General features: G+C 34.6%; 1 protein-coding gene across 2 annotated transcripts in view; it reads right to left on the bottom strand.

The window, feature by feature from the left end:
* The window catches only part of sdt (MAGUK p55 family member stardust), a 419,055-nt gene extending 396,148 nt beyond the window's left edge, over window positions 1-22,907 (bottom strand). For both annotated transcript variants that reach the window (XM_072530396.1, XM_072530397.1), the window contains exons 1-3: window positions 22,826-22,907; window positions 16,908-17,017; window positions 4,705-4,762 (exon numbers count right to left, since the gene is read on the bottom strand). In XM_072530396.1, coding sequence (XP_072386497.1) covers window positions 4,705-4,762; window positions 16,908-17,017; window positions 22,826-22,892 — 235 coding nt within the window. In that variant the 5' untranslated portion in view covers window positions 22,893-22,907. The remainder of the gene's footprint in view (window positions 1-4,704; window positions 4,763-16,907; window positions 17,018-22,825) is intronic.
* Between the last annotated feature and the right edge of the window lie 2,038 nt (window positions 22,908-24,945).

Genomic DNA, 24,945 nt, shown 5'->3' with positions numbered 1-24,945 from the left:
TCAAAACACCTAACCTAGCCTATTTGTTGTTTATACCGAACAAAGTATTTGACACAATCTATAATATTATGGACTAAGATCTATTATGAACTGGCAGGACTAAGAAAACAAAATCCCTCTCGTGCAATTCTGGATAGACACGGGACTACTATAACACATACGGACGAGAAAGTACAAAGATGGGCAGAATATATCGACGAATTGTTCGAAGATGAAAGAGGAGATCTGGAACACATAAAACTTACGTCAGAAGAAATAGGTCCATATATTACAAAAGAAGAAATATTACACGCATTAAAAACAATGAAGAGTGGGAAAAGCCCTGGACCTGACATGCTTCCCATAGAAATCCTAAAAATTCTAGATGAGAAGCACATTGATATTTTAGTGACACTCTTGAACCAAATTTATAGTTCAGGCGTATTACCCAAAGAGTGATTAACGTCGATTTTTATTTGTTTCCCCAAAAAGAAAAACGCAAGAGAATGCAGCGACTACCGCACCATTAGCTTGATGTATCATGTGCTAAAGTTACTACTTAATGCCATCTATAACCGAATTTATCACAAACTGGATATAGACGTTAATGATACACAATTTGGTTTTCGCAAAGGCTAGAAACGCGTGAAGCTCTTTTTTCACTTAATATACTGATACAAAGATGCCTGGACGTCAATCAAGATATATACGTATGTTTTATTGACTATAATAAAGCATTCGATAAAGTACGACATAAACAATAAATGAATCTCCTGAAACCTCAGGATCATATCAAATTTATACTAAACAGCGAGCAAAAGTACGTGTTAACGAACAGCTGCCAGAAAAAATTGAAATTAGACGTGGAGTGAGACAGGGATGAGTATTGTCGCCAATTATTTTTAATGGCTACTCCGAAGAGATCTTGAAAAACGCTCTTGAGGGTGAAACAACTGGAATAAAGGTAAATGGAGTTCCCATTAACAACATTAGGACGACACTGTGATCTTAGCCGAAAATATTGAAGATCTTCAGAGACTGGTGACCAGAATAGCGGAGTATGGAAAAGAGTACGGTCTAACAATGAACGTCAAGAAGATGAAATTTATGAGAATAGCGAAAACTCAAAGAAATAACGAGAATCTTCTAATAAACGGAACCAACGTCGAACAAATAGACAAATATGCATATTTGGGAACAAATGATTACATTCAGGAGATCAAAATCAGAATAGAAAAAGATAGAGCAAATTTCAACAAAATGAGAAGAGTGCTATGTACAAGGGATTTAAAATTGGAACTAAGAGTTAGGTTGGCGAGGTGCTATATTTTTTCGACTTTGTTTTATGGATTGGAAACTTGGACCTTGTTGAATGTGACATCAATGAAAAAACTGGAATCATTCGAGCTGTGGGTGTATAGAAGAATTCTAAAAATATCGTGGACAGAACACGTCACCAACAAAGGGGTTCTGAGAAGGATGAATAAAGAAATAGAAATTTTAAATACAATTAAAAGAAGAAAATTGGAATATCTCGGACATATTACACGTGGAGAGAAATACACCTTGCTCCAACTGATTGTACAGGGAAAAATCCAAGGAAAGAGAAGCATAGAGAGGCGTAGAATGTTATGGCTGCGCAACCTGAGAGAGTGGTACGGATGTACATCAAATGAACTTTTTAGAGCAGCCGTCTCAAAAGTCCGAATAGCTATGATGATTGCCCACCTCCGCCGCGGAGATGGCACTTGAAGAAGAAGAAGAAGATAATATTATATTATCATTTATGCTATCTAGTTATACCGTTGCAGATTATAACAATGGTTTAAAAATGGGCAAATACATTAAAATGTATCATAAATTATTTATAATCGAGTAAACATACTTTAATTAGCTCGCTATGTGAATATTTAAATTTTAAATGTCCATCCATTTATATTTTGAACTACTGATTGTTCGCAAATAGTTTTTTGTGCTTTTTAACCAATACGAATACAGATCGCTTTATATGTTATAAATATTTTATTTGAAATGTAGTAAAACCAAAATTGGAATTTAATATTATTTATTAAAGTGATATACTAAAACGCTTATTATTTGCTAAATATTTTATTATTTGTGTAATCAAGGATACCAGCCGTTAAGATAGGCAAAATGCCCTCACTCCCAGAATTCAATTTTTTGCATTTTTTTACATTCTATGTGATCAAAAATAAGATTTAGAGCAAGTCTTGTACGGTAACGTCCATCTACAAACCGCCAAACTCTGACTTTGTTTCTGAGAAACCGGATAACTTTCAATCACAGCAAATAAAATTCATACTGGGTAATCTCAAATGTCACAGTATCGTGAGGGGGTATAACGAAATAGACTCCAATTGTGAAAAACTAGAAAATTGGGCTGAAAACATGAACCTCAAACTTATTCATGATCCAAAACAGCGTCTTTCAACAGCGGAAGATGGCGCAGAGGTTACAACTCAGACAATATATTTGTCAGCAACAGGATTGGAGACCAGGTGACAAAAATTGGTGGAAGTGCCCTCCCAAAAACACAGCACTGACCAATAACCTGCTTTTTGAACGCGACAATCAGATAAGAAATTATTCCTTTCAAGAGAAAGTTCAATTTTACTAAAGCAAAATGGGAAAAATTCGCTGAAGCATTAGATCACGAAGTTTCCCAGCTAGACCCGTGCCCTGATTCATTCATACGATAAATTTGTACAACTCGTTAAACAAATATCATGAAAATATATTCCTAGAGGTTGCCGAACCGAATACATAGTGGGGGCAAATAAAGAATCTAAACCCCTACTTAAAAGATACGAGCAGCTATATGAAGACGATCCCCTTTCGGAAGCAACAATACAGGCCGGGGAGGAAGTACTACATGCGATATACGCCAACAGAAAGGACAGGTGGTGCAAGCTGGTCACTAGTCTAGACATGAAATAAAACAGCAGACGCGCTTGGAAATTAATTCAGAATATTGGCAACAATCCCGCCGCCCCGGCACCCAATCTGACAAAAGTCACACCCGATCAGATAGCCCATCGTCTCCTGACAAATGGTAAGACGACATCAAGGAAGAACAAAGTGAGAGTACAACGAAATATCGACGAAGAAGAGGATGTTCTAGAGGATGTTCTAAATAAAAGATAATAAAACGGCTGGCCTAGACGATATACGAACAGAACAAATAAAGCACTTTGGACCAAAAACCCTAGAGTGGCACGTAAAAATGATGAACTGTTGCGTCTGTACATTTCAAATCCCCAAAATCTGGAGGAAAGCTAGAGTGGTGGACCTCTTAAAAGCAGAAAAGGATCCGGCGGATACAAAGAGTCTTAGATCTGTCTTTTTTTGTGACACCTTTTCAAGGCGTTCGAAAGAATGATACTGAACCGGATCGCTGAATCTGTGGACACTAAAATTATTCCTGAACAAGCAAGGTTTAGACCTGGAAAATGCTGCTGCAGTCAAACTCTTAATCTCACCCAACATATTGAAGAACGGTTTGAACGGAAAGAAATAACAGGAGTAGCGTTCATAGACCTGACTGCCGCCTTTGAGCCATCAACGGCTGCTGGTAAAACTCTACGAAATGACAAAGGATTTCCGACTAAAACGGTTAATGAAATGTCTTCTCCAGAATAGATGCTTCTACGTAACGGTCCAGTACAAGAACAGTCGGTGGAGGCATCAAAAAAATGGACTCCCACAGGGAAGTGTCCTCGCGCCATTGCTATACAATATTTACACCAACGACCAACCCAAAAAACAACAAACAAGACAGTTTATTTACGCGGATGATACAGCTGTGGCAGCTCAGGGAAGTACCTTCAATGAAGTCGAACTAAAACTGATAGATGCCCTAGAAGATTTAGCACTATACTATGACGAAAACCATCTGAAACCCAATCCTACAAAATACCAAGTGTTTGCTTTCCACCTTAGAAACAAGCATGCCCGAAGAACACTGGAGGTGGAATGGCGTGGTCAGATGCTGGAACACAATGAGTTGGAATCGCTCCACCTGCTATCAGAAGACAGGTCACGTCAGAGATAGAACGAAAGTAGCAGGAGACCGATCGAAGACACCCCTGGTATGTGCACCAAGTTCAGCCAAGTAGATTAAGATCTCGGAACAGCTTTCTGAAAAAATCACGATCACATTCCACAATCAAGAGCCAAAGACGCGCCGAATACACCTATGGCAAGCGTCAGCTACAACATATTTTGCTCCCTCAGAGGAAATGACCGCTGGACACAATTTGCCGTATCCCACATGGAAAGCGCTAAACAGACTAAGAACTGGCGTTTCACGTTGTGCTACCTGCGACTGTGGCGCGATTCAAAATAGTCACCATCTACTATCATGCACAGAGATGAGAGAGACCTGCACAAAAGAAGACCTATTCTTAGCGAATGACAAAGTTATCTATGTGGCCAACCATTGGAAACACAAAATGTAAAGCTGTTGGTGTTCCGGACACGGAAAGTAAGTAAGTAGAGGAAAGCCCGGAGGTAAAAGTAGTAGACATTTTTGCACCTTTTTTGGCGTCCTAAAATTGACATTCTTTGCAAAATTTAACTTGTCCGTATGATTTTTAGAGGTTCAGTGGTATTTTCGTCTCTGACGACTGGAGTATATTAATTTATTACATAAATACCTACACTACATAATAATTAAAATTATTTAAATTCAAATAAGGTACTTACCTAAACGAGCGCCACTTCTTCTCTTTACTCGCAGGCATATTGTTCGAGATCTTATACACTGTAAAGATAAAAAAAATTGAAAAAAATGTTAGACAACTTTGAACAGTGACATACTTATTTTGTAACATTTAAAATCAAAACGAAATATTCTTAACCCCTATTTTTTAATAGCCATATTACTGTCAAAGAGTTAGTTGCTATACTCTTCCGAAACGGCTTGACCGATTTTTATGAAATTTTGTATGTATATTCGGTAGGTCTAAGAATCGGTCGTAATATATTTTTGATATTCTTACATGATACGGGTAATCCACCCCAAACTTTGTTTTTTATTTTATAAACGAAATTTTCTATTTTTATATTTTTAATATGAGGCATTAAACAATTCATACAACCCTTAATTTTAAGCTTTCTATCACCAATCCCTATTTTTTAATAGCCATATTAGTGTCATTGAGTTAGTTGCCATACTCCTCCGAAACGGCTTCACCGATTTTTATGAAATTTTACATGTAGATTCGGTAGGTCTGAGAAGAGGTCGTAAAATATTTTTGATACCCCTAAGTGATAAGAGTGGTCCACCTCAAACATTTTTTTTATTTTTTATGGGTACCTATGTCCCAGATAACAAGTTACCACTCATAAACGAGAGATTAACATTTGAGTAAGAGAAGCTATTCGAGACGTATACTACCCCATTAACTACCCAAAAGTCTTTCTTCTTCTCTGAGTGCCTCTCCTATCGGAGATTGGATATCATTCGGGCGATTCTAATTTTATTTACTGCTGTTTTAAATAATTCGTTAGTGGTCAAACAGTCAAACCACTCTCTTAAATTTCTCATCCAGGACATTCTTCTACGGCCTGGATTTCTGCGTCCTTGGATTTTTCCTTGCATTATATTTTGTAGGAATGTGTACTTTTGTCCTCTCATCAGGTGGCCTAAGTATTCAAGTTTTCTCTTTTTTATATTCAGTATAACTTCTGGATCGTTATTTATTCTGCGTATTACCTCTTCATTTGTAATTTTATCCACCCAACTTATTTTTAGTATACGGCGGTAGCACCACATCTCAAAGCTTTCATTTTTAACATTCCTCTGTTTAAGCCTCAACACCGTAAAGCAAAGTACTGAATACATAGCATTTTAACATTCTAGTTCGTAGTTGAATACTAATATCACGATTACAAAATAATTTTTTCATTTTTATAAAGGTAGACCTGGCAATTTCAATACGTCTTTTTATCTCGTGATTTTGGTCACCTGTTTCATTGATGAGGGTTCCCAAGTATTTGTATTCGCTTACTTTTTCGAGTTGGTACCGTTTATTGTGATACTAGTCTCAATGTATTGGATTCTTACTGAAGGTCATATATTTCGTTTTTTTGACGTTCATCCTTATGCCGTAGTTATTACATATCTCATTCATACTTTTAACTAGATGTTGTAGATCTTCCGCTGTTCTTGCCATTATCACAGTATCGTCAGCATATCTAATGTTATTGATAACTTCTCCATTGACTATTATCCCTTCGTTTGCATGTGAGAGAGCTTCTTGGCATATTTGTTCGCTGTAGATATTAGACAAGAGCGGTGACAATATACAACCCTGTCGTACTTCTCTACGTATTTCTATTTCGTCCGATGTTTGGTCTTCTATTTTTATATAAGCTCGCTGATTAAAGTACAGATTTAATATTATTTGTATGTCTCTGGTGTCGATGTTCTTACTCTCCAGGATTTCTTTGAGTTTATTGTGGCGTACTTTGTCAAAGGCCTTTTCAAAGTCTATAAAGCAGGCGTGTACCTCTTGGTTAACATCTAGATATCTCTGTGTAAGGACGTTTAAGGCAAAGAGAGCTTCTCTTGTACCTAATCCTTTTCTGAATCCCATCTCTGTATCGTTAATATCGATATTTAACTTTTGATAGATTCGGTTGTGGATGACTCTAAGAAATATTTTGAGCAGATGGCTCATCAAGAAGATTGTTCAATGATCTGAACATTGCATTGCCTTAGTTTCCTTCGGACTTCAAAGAGTCACTTTACGTTAATTAATTTCTATTTTTTGACATTGGTATAAACATGTTTTTCATATTCATAAGTAACAATACAACAAAAACGTTAAAATCAGGCGTTAAAACAAAAACATGTTTTATTGGTTTATTTCGTAAGCTTTGCCATATTACAAAACTGCATTTTCCACATTAAAATTTCGCCGAAGTTAACTAAAACAAATGAAAGTTAATTAGACACCGGAATGGAGGGATTGCGTTTACAGCTTTAAATAGAATTTACATTGTACTACAATATTAATACACGTTCGTATTTTACAACGTACCTATAGGTAATAAATTATTTTCATAGCATCGAAGGCAGATATTTGCAAAAATTAACTGGAATAATATGTAACATAAATACTGAAATGAAAATCTAATCAAAATAAACAATCATTTTAATTAAAAGAAAACAAAACTCATACATTTTGCGAAAAATATAACTGTAATGTAATAAAATATTGTTTACAATACCAGAACTGGTTGAAAAGTTCTCGGACCGTAACTAACAAAAAAAGAATAATTTAATTGAATCGATTATTTTTGTTAAAGTTGAAAGTAAAAGTGAAATCCAAAACCTAACATTTGGCGCAGAAATGAACTAAATTCTATTATTCCTTACTTGCATTTCTGTGTGAGAAAATAATGGTTTAGCGCAGAAAGGACCTAGGCAAACTAACTTAGTCCCTTTAAAAAATAGATATTTAAATTTGTGTCATGCTGTATTTGATCTTGCGCTCTGTTTTGGTTTAAAATGCAAGCCTCGTGTCGCGAAATATTTTCAATGATTTACCGACTTCGATACTGTGTGCAGTTAAGATTAATATAATCACATTTTTCTGGCAATATTTCTAGTTCGGACGAAAATAGAAGCACTGAAAGTGAAGGGGGCCACCTCAATCAGATAATCTTAGAAAAATACGGCGAGGTGTGAGAAATGATGATAATTACTAAAGAAGTTTAATCAAAAAAGCTAGAGTCAATGGTACTGCGTATACAGATTATAAAGGCAAGATGGTTGCTGCCAGGCAAATTGTAGGTGTTTGCAAGCAAGTTTAATAAAGTTATATATAAGGTACCTGAATACAATATGCCCATGTTGGTAATATGCCCATTTCCATGTTTTGCTTTAATATTTGATATTCGGGGAAGGAGGCGCTGGACACACTGAACGCCTAATATAACTAAGCCCGTGACCGACCTCAAGGTTAGTTGTGGGCTTGCCGTGGTGCAGTCAAGTTGTACGTGGTTTTTAAGAGCGTGTTTATAAAAATTGACGTCAGTTTTCACCTCTGTTTTGCACTTAAACGTTTTAATTTGTCTACGACATTAAGTGATTTTAGTCTACCATAGAGTACTTAAAATGTAAGTAAAAATAAAATATATTATTGTTCAAAATGTTTTTATAATTTAAGAAAATGTATTAATCATCATGTGTCAACAATATGCCCATAGTGTATGCTGACAATTTGCTCAATTGGGCATATTGCCAGCTAATTATAACAGATAATTTATTGATTTTTTTTGTTTTAGATAACATGCCTCATGTCAGAAATAAGGAAATACGGTCGCAATGGAGCAATCAACAGCTAGAATCCGCAATTGCAGCAGTAATGAATGGAATGTCATACAATGCGGCAAGTCAAAGGTATAATATTTCTAGACGCACTTTGAAACGCTATGTAGAAAAAAATAGTACCAAAAAGGCAAAAATGGGGAGAAAGACTATTTTGAATATAGATCAAGAAAACGAATTGTCTCGACGAATTGTTAGATTGGCAGAAGTTGGGTATCCCCTCAGCAATAAAACTTTAAAAAAATGTGTGTTTACTTATTGTGAACAAAACAATTTGCCACACTTTTTTTCACAAGGAACCAAAATGGCTGGACGTTATTGGTTAAAAGGATTTTTGCAAAGACACCCTGAAATATCGATAAGGAAAGCACAAAATATGAATCCTGCTCGGGCTCAAAAATTGAACAAATTCATAGTAAAAGACTATTTTGACAAATTAAGGGGTGTACTTCAAGAATTAGATTTAATCGACAAACCTGAAAGAATTTACAATGTGGACGAGAAAGGCTGCAGACTCAGTCTGCATCATCAACAGACCGTTCTAGGAAAGAAAGGCGCGAAACGCGTACATTTGGTTGCTCCGGAACATGGGGAAAATGTAATTATTGTTAGCTGTGCTAACGCCAATGGTACCGCTATTCCTCCTGCCGTTTTGTTTAAAGGACGGCGCATGAAGCCCGAATGGAAAGATAATTTGCCTCATGGCACGTTGGCGTTGATGACCCCTAAAGGCAGTATGAATGTGGAAACCTTCATTATTTGGTTGGAGCATTTAGCAAAATATAAATTGGAGGGAAAGTGTCTTTTAATATTTGATGGAGCCTCATGTCACTTAGACATTTCAATTGTCGAAGCTGCCGAGAAATATCAAATAACCCTTCTGTGTTTGCCTAGCAACACAACTCATGAACTCCAGCCGATGGACAAAGCTGTGTTTCGTTCCTTTGAACACCACTGGGACGAACAAGTGTTGTTGTATTGGACCAAATACAAAGAACGTGCTTTAACAAAGCAGCGATTTGGGGAAATATTTTCGATAGTGTGGGACAAGGCATTGACACCTTCTAACATTAAATCAGGCTTTGCTGCAACAGGAATATTTCCTTATAACCCCCATGCTATACCTGAAGTTGCTTTTGCCCCAAGTATTTTATCAGAAATTGAGAACATTGATCCCACTCCCATTAATGTACGCCAGAAAACACAATCTCCTACTCCAGGCTGTTCATATAACTCCTCTCAACAAAAAAGGGTACCAAACTATCAAAAGACCCAAGATTACAAAAAAAAGAAATCTAGAACTGAAACATCATCAAGTGATAGTGATAGCGGACCCATTAATGTAGGCCAGAAAACACCATCTCCTACTCCAGGCTGTTCATATAATTCCTCTCAACAAAAAAGTGTACCAAAATATCAAAAGACCCAAGATTACAAAAAAAAGAAACCTAGAACTGAATCATCATCAAGTGATAGTGATAGCGGACCCATTAATCTGTGCCAGAAAACTCCACCACCAACTGCAGGCTATTCAAAAAGCTCTTCCCAACAAAACTGTTTGCCACAATACCAAAAGACGCCAATTCACATGAAAAAGAAGTCTAAAACACAAACTTCATCAAGTGAGAGTTCTGGCAGTTATACTTCGGAATCAGAAGACAGCGGCGAAGAAGTTGAATTGGCAATAAATCAGTTTCATAAAAAAAAAGGAAACTTTCCTTATGAATTCTGAAAAAAATGATTTGGAGGTTTATAACAAAGAGAATACAATCTTCGAGAAGAAAAAAGTAATACTGAAGAAATAAAAACTTGCCAGGGCAAAACTTTGGACACATCGTTTACGGAAATGCTTGAGACTCCGGCAAAAATTGAGAAAAAAAATACACAAAATAGAAAGAAGGCAATAAATAGCAGAGCTATAGTGGTAAAAAAAATGTATTTTCTACCACTAGCACAGGTCCACGAACAGATATAAATAAAGGCACGAAACAAACTCTACCAGGTTGTTTGGTAAAGAAAAACAAAAAATCAGAAGACGTAGCAAAATGGTTTTGCAAAATTTGCGACAAAGCTGAAATAAAAGACATGCGACTATGCTTTATATGTGTACAGTACGTTCATGAAGAATGTGTAGGGCTGACAAAATTCGATAAGGAATCCTTTACCTGTCCTGATTGTACCCCACAATAATGTTCCTTAATTTTAAGTTATTTCAGTTAAAAATTCTTTATTTTGACATTTTAGTTTTTACAAAAAGGATTGTTTAATATCTTTGTTTGGTTAAATGTTTTTTATAGTGTCAATAAATATAAGATTTTGTAAGTATATGATGTTTTTTAATATTTATTTCCACATCATTTAGTGTTTTAGGTAAGCGCATATTACCTTCACTCGACTGGGCATATTTCCTTCAGGGGTTGGCAATATGCCCAGATTGAGGGGTTTAAAAAAAAAAATTCGATATGAAAAAAAAATAATTGCCAAACAATAAAAAAACTAGCGATGTTTAAACACCTAAACATTGGTATAGTGTTAAAAAATATATGAAAAATATATTTTTGTAGCAATAAATTCAAAATTCCCTTAACATGGGCATATTGTATTCAGTTACCTTAGAATAGCCTAGGTGTACAGAGTGGCCCAAAAGTCTGGAAACTGCCAATTATCTCGTAAATTGCTAGTCATAATTGTACAAAATTTAAGTTGCACCTATGTTGGGATACGGAAATTCCATATTTGATATTTGCAATGTTGCCAGATTTGCCGTTTTTCTTATATTATTAGTAACTTTGGTTTTTCAAATTCATCACCCTGTATATTCAGTCATTATTGGAATCTCGTATTCAATATCAATTGTTACGTTTTATTGTAGTTGAAAATAATTAGTATTAAAAAATTTATTGAGACAATTAGGCTCAGACTATCAGACTACCTAAAATCATAAGTATTACATGAACTCGTATTGAATAGGAGATTCCAATAATGACTGAATATACAGGGTGATGAATTTAAAAAATCAAAGTTGCTAATAATATAGGAGGAACGGCAAATCTGGCAACATTGCAAATATCAAATATGGAATCTCCGTATCCCAAAATAGGTGTACAATACCTCAAATTTTGTAAAATTATGACTAGTAATTTACGAGATAATTGGTCGTTTTCAGACTTTTGGGCCACTATGTATATGTGGATGCGTTATTTTTTAGATGTAAAATGTAGTGTTTTAATAAGCTAAACGATGAGCAAAAGCAAATAGTATTTGAGAATTTCTACAAAATGCAAAACAAGGAAGAACAAGATATATATCTTCCAGGTCTGATACATCAGAAAAATGTAGCAAAGGGAAGAAGCCCGAAAAATGAAAACAATAAATTAAGGGAAGTATCTTTTGATCATTTTATTCGAGTTGTAGATCTGAAAGTAAAAATTTGTTGTAGGGCCTTTTTAAATTTGCATTTTGTATCTGAAAAAAGAATAAAGCGAATAAAATCATTGATTAAAAATAATCTGACTCCTAGAGATAAACGTGGCAAGAATACTAAACGGGCAATGCCAGAAGATCACAACATATTAATTCGTCAGCACATTCTGTCATCGAATGCGATAGTCTGTGGACTAGTACGCATTTCGATGCGCATCGCCCCGCCTCGAATTTTCCCATTGGCTCTTGACCTGGAAATCCCTATTTATCGCTCGAACAGCGCATATAAATATTGGCGATTTTCAGGTCAGCGAGGTCAGTCCCTACGGGCTCTCCGAGAGCTTAGTGCTCTCGGGGCTCTGCTTCCTGCATTTATTTTCCATACGCTGTGGCTGAGAGTTGTTTCAACCTAACTTGGTGTTTTTATTTCGACGAAGAGGTTGGCATGTAAGAAATATCTTGCCTTTTTCAAGGCAAGACACCGAAGATAAATATTTTCCAAGTCCATAACCCGACAATGGACTTAAATAGAGGAGCTCTCGACAGTATATTCGAAGCCCTCTACAGAGCACCCGGAGACAACAAAAGGTGGTTAGAACCCTATTTGTTCCCCCGAGGTGACAATTCAAAGCTAGCCAGTAAAAGAAAGTCACTATTCAGGAAAAGAATATAAATATCTAGATAGTAGGCTTAATATAAAAATTATGTACGAAATGTTTAGATTCAAGTATCCTGAAACGAAAATTAAATACAGCTTTTATTATACATTTTTTCGCGAAAACTTTACTTTGAAATTTTGCCGTCCTCAAATAGACAAATGCGTAAAATGTGAAGAGTTGAATTTAAAAATCAAAAGTCTCTCTCTGGGAGATGCCTCAAATAAAGTGGCTGTTGCAGAATTGTTGGTACAGAAAAAAAGAAGTTTTATACGAATTTAAAGGATACTGTTAAAGAGTGTCACGATAGTAACGACGTGGTAGGGGTCGTAAGGACAGGTCAATAAGGGCCCTAATGAAGTATGCAACTTTTTGCTTGATTATATAAAAAAAATCGAAAAAAAATGTTTTTTTTTCGATTTTGTTTTAAACTTTGTAAGAATAATGTTTTATTTCTATGTTTTATATTATATTATTTCTTTAATTTTGATTAAATATATTTTGTGGCTGTTTTTCACAATAAAATTATCATATTATAGGATTATATAAAAACCTAAAAAATTAAAGTGTTGCTTTATAAAATATATTATATTATACACGGATGCCTCAAAAAATGACACAGGAGTAGGCTGCTCTGTTACAACCTCTCATTCACTAATTAGGTCATCACTTATACCAGACGTCAGCAGCGTTCATACTGGCGAATTATTTAGTATATTGCAAGCTTTTAACCATATATCTCCACCTAATAAGCAGGTTGCCATATGCACAGACTCTTTAGCATCAATCCATTCTATCAAAAATATATTTACCGATCATCCAATCGTCCAAAAGATCCTAGACTTTTACCAAATTATCTTGTCCCAAAATATAACAGTTATCATAATTTGGCTGCCATCTCATATTGGTATAGAAGGCAATGAAACTGCAGATCACTATGCTAAACTTGCTACAGCATCAACTGAAATTACCGATAAAATTCAAATTTGTAACGACCTAAAATCATGTACTAAAAGAAGAATCAGACTCCTTTGGCAGCAGCATTGGAACTCTAACCGTTCGATCTTACACGAAATACAACCGTCAATAACCAGTCAGTCTACATTTGACCATTCAGCCCTCTCAAGACGAGATCTCATTGTGATAAGACGACTTCGGATAGGACATTCAAAACTCACACACGGCTACCTAATGTCCTCTAGCATCCGTCCCTCCTGTGAAAGCTGCCAATCATATTTGACAATCAAACATATTTTCACTAAATGCCATCAACATTCGGCCAGAAGATTACAATACTCGTACAAACTCAAAAGTGAAGTACGAGATATCCTAAACAACCCTGACTAAATAAAAGCTGTGCTACAATTCCTTAGAGATGAACACTTATATCAAAAAATATAATTAGATTTTAATTTTGACATTGTAAAACTTATTATTATCATTCCGTATTATTGTAACATATTCTTAATGTAACACTTAATGTTTGTGTAATGAAAATTCATGTTATAGTACCTGTGTAAGTGGCCATAGTAGCCGAGCACGTTAAAGTTGAAATAAAAAAAAAATTCTGGAAGTACCTAAGTTATTATTTTAAAAAAAATTGTCCAATAAAGAAAATCCAAAATTCTAGATTGATTTAATTAATACACACCTTTAACCGAACCATACTAATGAAAAAAAGAGTAAAAAGTTTAAAATATCAAGAGGTTAAAAAATAAACATTTTCTGTTTTTCTCAAAACTTGAAAATATCACTTACTTCCTTTAAGAAATAATCGATTCAATTATCTTGTGTATCTAGTATTATTTATTATCGGAAAGAACTTCTAAATACCCATTCACGGCTATATTATATTTTTCCTCTTTCGGTGCCATATCTGGTCATCCTAATGTTTTCGAATACATTGTCGAGTTGTTTGTGGTTTTCATCTAATCTAAATAGTTGTTCGGCACTCCGTATTCTGTTCAATCACAAATGTTTTTAGCCATAAGATTTGTTTCCGGCCAATTTCGCTGAGCTACCATTTTACCTTTTATTTTAAACTAACTGGTTTTGAATTGTCCTCTAAGAACATGTCCTAGGTATATCTTTCTTATCTTAATGGTTTTAAATAATTCATTAACGGTACATCATCATTCTATTTGGCTCGACCATCTTTTCTGGATCCTGGCCTACTCTAAGATTCGTCGGTATTCTGTTCCGTTTCTGGCGACCTGTTATCAACTTCTGATTTTTAATATCTCCAAGCCGGTTTGAACTTTATCTAACCACATAATTCGCCGTCGGTCTCTATTTCTTCTTCCTACAGGTGTCCCTGTGGTTAGCTTTTTAGTAACCACTTTGTCTGGCATTCATATCATGGCACACTGCCGGCAGCACTGGGAGTTGAGAAGTCGAGAATATTCTGGAGTGAGCTGCAAGAGGAAGAGGTGTGACGATCACGCTCCTAGGAAAAATCAACCCAAAGAACAAAATGGGGTGGCAATCATTAGCAAAAGTAAAACAACATTATTTGTGGATCTAATGACAGAAGTGAAAAATGAACTGACAAGAAGAAGAGACATCGATACAAAAATGGTTAGACAGATTTGTTCTTATTGTGGCTGATTGGTTCCAGTATAAATTTTGTATTAGACGCCGGTCTTTATCATCTATTTGGGCTTTTGTTAGAACATCCATCATTTTTCGGTGTTGACCTGTATCAGATACTTTTTGGCAGTCCACAAATCAGGTGTAGATATCGCAAGTCATATCTCTGCATCATTGAAACAATACCTGTAGACTAAACAGTGCATCTCTCGTACCTTCGTCTTTCATGAATCCAAACTGTGTGTCTTGTATTCTCTCTTCGTATAGGTTGTATATTCTGCGATGAATAATTTTAAGAAAATGTTTTAGTGTAAGGCTCATTAGACTTAGTAGCCTATATTTTCCGCATATTTTCGCTCCCCTGTTTCGTTGGTAACGTAATAAATTCTGAAACTAGATAATCGTTTGGAATATTGCCTGTGTAATAGATATTATTGAAGATTTTACATAGTATTCTTAAAGATTCATCATCAAGAAGTGTAAGAAATTCAGACTGTACTCTTGGTTGGTCCTGATATTTCTTTACGTGATATTACGGCTGCTCTTATTTCTGCCACTAGTATAGGTGGTCCTGTTTCCGTAGGTATTGGGGACTGGTTCTCCCTTTAATAAAAAATAAATTTCGTATGTAATCTTTCCAGGTATTATCAATACTTTCTTTGTTCACGATAACTTCTTCGTTGTCATTAACAAGTTGACTTACTCTTCTGTTTTTACATTTGCTTGTAATTTCTCTTACCTTTTTATACACGTTGAAGTTGTCGTATTTACTTTGTGGAATTTCGATTTCTTCGCATTTTTTCTCCAGTTCTTTCTGTTTAGCTTCTCTAATCTTTCGCTGTATATCTCGTTGTAATGTTTTATACATAGAGTTATTGTTCTTGTTATTCCTTCTTTCTTCCATCAGCTGCAGAATCTCTGTCGTCATCCATGTCTTATTCTTACCTTCTTCGTTCTTTATAAAATTGTCTTTAACGTCTATCGTTTTATTAAGGAATTCTATCTTCTCTTCTGTGCTTTCCGTTGTATTATCGATTTCTTTGACGATTTCTTTAAATTTTCTATTTATTGTTTTGCTGACTATTTCTTTTGCCTCACTACATTTCATTTATTGAGACGATTAGGTGTTTCTAGGCTTTTGTTTTATCTTTTTAAGATGTCCCTGGCTATATTAAATCGAAAGTATTGTAAACGGTTGAACTATTATTGAAGTGGAGATATCAATATAGGTACATTATACAGTAGGTTTTATTTAAAAAATCACTAATGGGACTAATGATATCGGAAAAATGGTAAATCTGGCAACGTTATAAACATCAAATTTTAAATCTTCCTATTGCAAAATAGGTGTATCCCTGTTTTTGTATAAAGCGGATCGTCCATTTGACAGATAATTAGGTGTTTCCAGACTTTTGGTCCCCTCTATATAAACATATTCTCTTATAAAACAATTATACATCGAAAAAAAAAATTATAAATATACGTTTCAAGATTCCAGAGGGCGTAAATCGATCATTTCTATAATAAATAATAAATAATAATTAGATTTAAATCATACTTTTGAAAAATTGCCAGTGTAGTTACTTATATATAAAAACCACACGATGTCTGAATTAATGTTTATTACGGTTTTTTACGATTACGATTGGCACAACAAAACGAGAACAGGAAAATACTGATATTTTTTTCATGTCTATGAAAAGCATTAAACAACGGTAAATCATTGATATTTGATAATTGATATATGTGCTTGGTTGTTGGTGAGATTACCTGAGTTTTATATTTATCGATTTATTAAGCCTGTAGGTTGTTAATTTTCAAAGAATGGGTTTCGTTTTGTAGTAAGTTATTATGTAATTTCTTTTATTAATTTAAATCAGATGTAAAGAACAAACTTTTACCTGATGGATATGACTGATCACTTCCGTGTGAGTTGCATCTTCTAACGTCTTTCCGTTAACCTCCAAAATTTCATCTCCAACTTCCAAATTGTCTTTGTCAGCAGGTGAACCTGAGAACAAACAAACACAAAGTGAATTATCACGCAGTTGCGATATTTAATTTTCTATAAAGGGATATTAATTTAATTTCTTATGGAGTCGACAATGTTTTATGCTGATGTAGATAATAAAGTAAATGTGTGGTGTTACAAAGCTTGGAGTGCCAGATGAAATTTGTAGGTGATTTCGTTTATATGGAACAAATTTGGGAAGTTCTGGATTTACCAGTAGAAAGTTTTTTAATTACTTTAGAATTTAAGTGCTACTGACATACAGAAGTTAAATTAATAGCGTTTTTTTAAAAGATCCTAAAGACAGACTTCCACTACTTGTGGATTTGGCAAATATTTTTCGCTTGCTTATATTTGCTATATAGTGGGAGTGGTTCATTCAGCCATTATTCTTCTTTGTGTACCATGTCCTTTCACAACTTGGTTACCATCATAGGCATCTTAATTTTATTCATCTAAGTAGCATGCTTGTATCAATACCATACCAATCTCGCAAGTTCTTTAACCATGAAGTCTTTTTTCGTCCTGGACTGCGTTTGCCTGCTTTTTCCCTTGCATAGTATTTTCTAGCAATCTATATTTGGGACCCCTCATTACATGTCCGAAGTACTCCAGCTTTCTCTTTTTAAAGCATTTTATAATATATATATATATATATATATATATATATATATATATATATATATATATATACAAAACCACCAGTTTATTAGTACTGCAGTCAGAAGGTCTGCAGAACGGAGTCAGCAGAGGAAACTGTCGGAAAAGCCAAAAGGCAAAGAAATGCGGAATGGTATGATGATGAATGCAGAACTGCAGTAGAGGAAAAAAGGCAAGCTAGGCTTAACCAACTTCAAAGAAACACAAGAAATAGCAGTGAGATTTATAACGAAAAAAGAATACAAGCGACTAGAATATGCAGAAGAAAGAAAAGAGAGGCTATGAAAAAACAAGTACAAGAAATCGTAAAGCATAACAACAGACGAGAAAGCAGAAAATTCTATAAATGCATAAAAGAAAGCACACAGTCATTTAGACCAAAACTAACGATATGCAAAGACAAGGACGGAGAACTACTAACAGAGAAGCAAAAAATTATAATGAGATGGAAACAACATTTCGAAGAAAATCTAAATGCAGACAACGAAAATGAGTAGAACGAGACAATATATTATACGGCGGAGCTGCACATCGAAAATCCGAGTTATGAAGAAGTAGTTCAGATAATAAATAAACTAAAAAACAATAAAGCACCCGGAACGGACGGAATTTCGGCAGAATTATTAAAGCATGGAGGATCCGAACTCTGGGAAAGAATCCATTACCTAATAACATTAATATGGACGAAGGAGCAAATGCCAGAGGAATGGACAGTTGACCTCATACAGCCAATATATAAAAAAGGAGATAAGAGGAAATGCCAGAATTATAGGCCAATTACTTTGCTAAATGTAATATACAAAATTCTTTCTGGTATAATCTACAATAGATTATTAGAATACTCCGAAAATATAATTGGTGATTATCAAAATGGATTCAGACCAAATAGAGCCACTACAGATAACATATTTATACTAAGAACGATACAAGAAAAAGCTTATGAATACGACATAGACCTTTATAATATGTATATAGACTTTAAACAAGCTTTTGATATTGTGAAAAGAGACAGAATGCTGGAAGACCTTTGTAATCTAGGTATACCTAAGAAATACATCAGCCTCATAAAAATGACGTTGCAGGGTTCAAAAGCCGCAGTCAGAGTAGATGGAGAACTGACTCCCCTGTTTAACATCAATATGGGAGTAAGACAGGGAGATGCCCTATCAACCATGCTATTCAACCTAGTTCTTGAGGCAGTCATCAGAAAAACCAATATAACCGACCATATAAACACCAAATCAGTACAAATTACTGCATATGCAGACGATGTAGCCATCATTAGTAGGAATAAGCCACGACTAATGGAAGTGTTTAAACAAATTGATCCTGAAGCAAGAAAAAGAGGTCTCAAAATAAACGAAGCAAAAACGAAGTATATGACAGTCAAAAGAATAACTGACAATGAAAATAATATCACAATAGACAACTATACTATCGAACGAGTGGATGCCTTTACATATCTCGGCACAGAAATCAATCAGAAGAACTCCGTAAGTAGCGAAATTAATGCACGTATTTCCAGCGGGAAACGTACATACTATGCTAATAAAAGACTGATGACATCGAAATTATTAGACAAAAGAACCAAAATGACTATCTACAGAACACTGATTAGACCCGTAGTAACCTATGGATGTGAAACTTGGGTAATGACGAAAAAAGATGAAGCCCAACTCAGGACATTCGAGAGAAAAATACTAAGGAAAGTATATGGCCCGGTACAAGAGGAAGATGGCACATGGAGAATCAGGAGAAACGACGAGGTTAATGAGTTAAATGAAGGTTATGACATTGTAAGATTTGTGAAAAGTCAAAGACTGTCATGGTTAGGACATGTGCAGAGACAAAACGACGCAAAAACAACAAAGAAAATGTTACAATGGAAGCCCATAGGAAGGCGAAAAAAAGGAAGGCCCCGAACGAGATGGTTGGATGACGTGGAAGACGACCTGAAAACAATGAACATAAGACAATGGAGAAGAAGGGCACAAGAGAGATCTGAATGGAAGGACATAGCCAGACAGGCAAAGACCCATCCAGGGTTATGATGCCAAAAGAAGAAGAAGAAGTCAGAAGGTTGGCCAAGATGTTATCTGGAGATAACATCTTTTTGTTCAATGGTAATTTTTTTAAACAAATATTTGGTACTCAAATGGGCAGCAAAATATCTCCAATAATATGTAACTTTGTTTGGATGAACTTATAACAACATGTAAAGAAAATATACCATTTCACATACCTTTTATTAAACTATATGTAGATGATTTGATTTTATCGGTCCCTGAAAACAAAGTAACTGATGTTTTAAACACATTTAACTCCCAATGTGAATACCTAAAGTTTACGGTTGAGAGAGAGGCAGATCGTATGATTCCTTTTTTAGACATGCTTATTCATCGTGGCAGTGACAGGGTTACTAACTTGTCACACATCGATTTCAGGAAGAAGGAACTAAAAAATTGAGATCTATACTACTAGAGAACTCCTACACCATAGGGCTTTTAAATAAACTCATTTTCGGTTCTCCTTTTCTTTCGCAATTTTCTAACAACCAAAATTTGACATACAACACATCAGTAATACCACCTGAAATAACTTATGGTTCCTTACCCTACATTCCAGTTCTGACACCTAAGCTAATGAATATTTTCAAAAATGTTAATGGCTTAAAAATTACAACTAAGAATGTGAAAATGGTATCGAAGTTATACACAAAGACAAAAGATCCTTTCACAATACAGGAGTCATCGAATGTTGTTTATTCTATACCGTGTGCCAATTGCAACAACGTATACATTGGAGAATTATCTCGTAATTTCCACAGTAGGGTGATCTCACATCGTAGTGACATAAAAACCAATAAAATAAATGCATTTGCACTCACAGAACATGCAATAACTCTGAAACATGAGTTCAATTTCGGAGATTCCTGTATTTTGGCAAAAGAAAAAACCACGCAAAACGTGTTTCCTTGGAAATGTGTTTCATAAAATCTAGTACATCTTGCATAAATAAAAAGTCTGACATAGATAAATTGAGCAACACTTATTGTTATTTACTGGAAAAACATCAAAAATAATATAAATATTTACCTCTACATATTCTTGTATGCATAACTGGTTGCATACCATTAAGACAGGTTTAATAATTAAAAATTAAAACTACCCAATATGGGCCTTTTGTTTCTTGAAAATAACTACAATATTAAGAACAATTAATCACATTTTAATCATATTGTCTTTCTTTCTGTTTTTTGTAACTTTGTAAGCTAATTCCACGGTATCGAAGGCTTTGTGAAAGTCTACGAAGATAAGTACCAGTGATCTGTTATTTTCTATCGATTTTTCTATTCAGGTTTTTTTCGTTTCGGCACCCTTCTGATTTGTTTAAAGAGGACATTTTTTAACAGGAATTCGTAAAGAAATCGAATCAGAAACATTTATCCTATCGGGGTGGCCTCACAACCTAGACTTTAATACTTTTAAAGCCATTTACAGTCGTTTTTTTTACGGCATTTTGTTTTTGTTTATAAATGATACCAATATTAATGAAATATATCAATGCGGTACAGAAATTTTTGATCGTAATATCCCACTTATTAGAGTGAAATTAATTTTCCTCTCATAAGCACATGTGCCGTGAAAAATGTACGGCATGTCCAAAAATGTTGGTAAATCAGTGGTGAGTTTCATATTGGCTCAAATCACCTCATTTGTATTATTTAAAAATAGAGGGGTGTGCCCTACATTTCTCACACCTGTACCAGCCGATATGTACGGCACTGCAAAAAAAGTAATTTAAAGAACGATAATAAGGTCAAAAATTATCCGAAAAAAGATTGTCCCTGATACTGGTACCAATATTTATATGTTTGACCAAAATGTCCCCCCTTGAGTGGTAAGTTTACTTTAAAAGTGTAGTCACCTGTACCGATAAAAATTGATAGCATAGTTTATAAAGTTGTTATTACATCCAGTCCATCTAATTTACTTACCGTTGCACGTCATTATCATTGACAAATATTGAAGTTGACATAGTTGCCAAAGTATAAAAAAGTCCTGAATCCATTTTAAATCAAATAGGTCACATAATTATTGCAAAAGTGGATTATACAACAAAACAAATTAATATTTAATGTAAATAAATAGAAACAAAACAAGAGTTAAAAAATAATCTTGTTAAAAATAATTTGAGCCGCTTGTATGCGTCGTATAAAGATTTAAAATGGAATACTAAAACAAAAACAACACTTTTTTTTCAATACTTATTAACATTAGTCAACACCGCAACTGTCAAATAAGTGTTAACTATTTATGCCAAAATATTACCTTTGTTCGATTACAGTTACAGTGTTTTCCGAACAAATGTTCTTCATAAAAACGCTTTATAATGCATTTATACAAATTAAATGAAACATACTATTGTGTATTTCTTTAAGTTAACATGAATAGAAATCTTTAAATATTATTTCTACGCGTATATAATATGTATAGTGGCTGCAATGCCAGTGTACTCGGCAAAGTGATTCCAAAAAAGAACACACCTACCGCCTAAATATTTCGTGTTGGTATCATGTGACCTCATAGGCTATCACGCGGATGACGTGCAACGATAAGTAAATTAGATGGAGTATATTGTAGTATTTATTCATGGTGGGTCAAATGATCCAACCCTTAAAAATATCACGAGGGCTTCTAGTCTATCAGTTTAAAGACTTTACATGATGATGTATTAGGTTTTTTTGGAAGTTGGGTAAATTTAGACTCCAACGATATTTGTGGCATTATTCCAGTTTCGTATATATAGTTATAAATGTTTTTCAGTTTTGTTACATTGTCGTCATCTAGAAGTTTGAGCCAGTCTGATAGTATTTGGTCAGGGCCTGGAGATTTTCCATTTTTGCTTTGTTTAATGGATTTCCCTACTTCCACTTTTAAAATACTAGGACCAGTATTCATATACTTTGCGGTGTTTAGTGGTGGTCTGGTATCCAGGAAAAGCCCCTTTATGTGATTAGTTCATTCCTTCTTTTTTTCATTTCAAGTCGAGAATTATTTTATCTTTAGAGTTTCTCATGAAGTGACTAAGCTTTTTTAGTTTACAGGTAAAAAAATTATAAAATGTAAAAAAGTATAAAAAACTTACCATATAATTTAATCTTGTTATCTTTGGTTTCGACCAGAATGATTACATATCCACCTAAATCCACCATGATTTGAGTGAAGACAAATCTGAAACAAATAAAAAAGAATATTTATCTTAAACAATAATAATAATTAAAACTTGTTAACTTAAAAAAGAAGTTTTTTAGTACACATCTAGACGTCTAGAGTAATACAGTTTTCTGCATGGTCTTATCTTAACTTTGTTTCTCTCTCTCTATCTCTTTATCTTCAGTTCTGACCTCTCGGAAGTCATGATATCGTGTATTGCCCGTCTCCAAAGATCTCTATCTCTGGTCATTTCTTTTAACTCATGCATAGGTCTTTTTCATATTACTGTAATTTGGACAACCCATCTTGTTGGGGATTTTCCTATTGATGTTTGGCCTTCCACCTTTCCTTGGATAATAAGTCTTTTTATGTTTTCTGTGTCTGCTCTCGTAATATGTCCAAAGTATTTTAATTGTTGGAAATATACTTTGTGGAGAGCCGTTTGCTGCCCCTTAGTTCATTTAAAATTGAATTATTTGTCCGATGGTCGGTCCACGGAATTCGTCACATTCTGCTCCAACAGAACATTTAATTCTTCTTTCCGCTTGTCGTAGGTTCCAAGATTCATATCTATACGTCCGTACTGGGAATAGTAAGCAGTTGACCAACTTCATTATTAGAGTTCGTGAAATTTGAGAGTCCTTCCATATTTTGGCCATCTTTCCTACGGCGACTTTTACTAGATTACATCTACGTTTTATTTCTTCCTGTAGTGAACTTGTGTTTGTGATCAATGATCCCAGACAGAAGTATGAGGTCACAACCTCGAACTGGTCAATCGTGGTTATGTGTGGATGATTATTATGATCTTATAGAAATGTTCATTTAGAACCTGCTTTGTCTAGGAGGAGACTCTCTAGGAGGTTCTTCAGAACAACTCCAGTAGCAGAGCGAATAATAGGTGTTGTCTACATACTTTCTATTTTACATTGTCTTCGTATTTGACTTTTCAGATCTCTGTATTCGGCGATCTTTCCATTGTACATTGTATTTAACACGGAGATTATTGTTGCTAGGTATCGCCATATCAATTAGCGTTGTTTGTGTCGTTAATTTAATAACTATTAGTCTGAGTATAGTAGTATAGTCAGAGATCTGGTCTATTATGTACAACTGGTTGGCCTGTGAAGGCTATACTGGGACCGTACAACCATACTGGGACAATGCGGTCCCAGTATAGCTTGTGGTTGTCATTCTGAAGTTTACTCCTAGGAACTTGTTGGTAATATGTAGGACGGTTTGTTTGGATAATTCTTAGTTTTAAAAACTATCTCTTAATGAAAAATCTTTCCTACTAAGTCATGCTGTTCCTTATATTTAGTTGCAGCAAATGGGAGCAGATATATTAAGATAAAACAGAAAATTTATCTAAAATAGAGAACGAAGAAGAACTCACTTTCTACAATGTATAATTTACGTCAAAGAAATATACACACAGTATATTTTATTTTAATATCCAGAGAGTAATATCGCCAAACAAATTTATGCCGAGAAACTACAAATAAACGTTCTCCTTTAAAACAACAAAACACAAATTTCTCTTAAGGCTTATTTGGCGGTCAGCCGTTATTCTGTTGCTGTTGGAAGTATAGTTTTTTGCCATTATAAAGTATGAAGTGCCAAGTTCCAAGCCTGAGAGATAACTGTTGAATTGAAATTTACATCTGCAAACTTGCCAACACAATGACCGTAGCTTGGAAAAAGCATATGGTTAAAGTAATTTGATAATTGTTTCCTAAAGTTGGATTTTTATGCATGGTTTTATTACTTTTAGAAATGTATTCTACACATATATCTAAAAAATGTATTATTGTGTAAAATGTTTATAGAGTTAAAATGCAACACTAAGTAATACATAAGGAATGTTAATAAATAATAGGTTATACTGAATGTATACACTGATAAAATCAATTGTAGGTGCTACACTTTTTAGGTAGATGTTACCAGCTGGTGCCGGTAACCAACTAATTAATCTAAATGCTATCGTAAACGAGTGTGAGCTAACAATATCAAATTACACGTTTTATACTCATGGACTGTAGGAATAGGGGT

The sequence above is a fragment of the Diabrotica undecimpunctata genome, chromosome 4 (genome assembly GCF_040954645.1).
Source record: "Diabrotica undecimpunctata isolate CICGRU chromosome 4, icDiaUnde3, whole genome shotgun sequence".
Lineage (NCBI taxonomy): Eukaryota > Metazoa > Arthropoda > Insecta > Coleoptera > Chrysomelidae > Diabrotica > Diabrotica undecimpunctata.
This window is presented reverse-complemented; position numbering and strand designations above follow the sequence as displayed.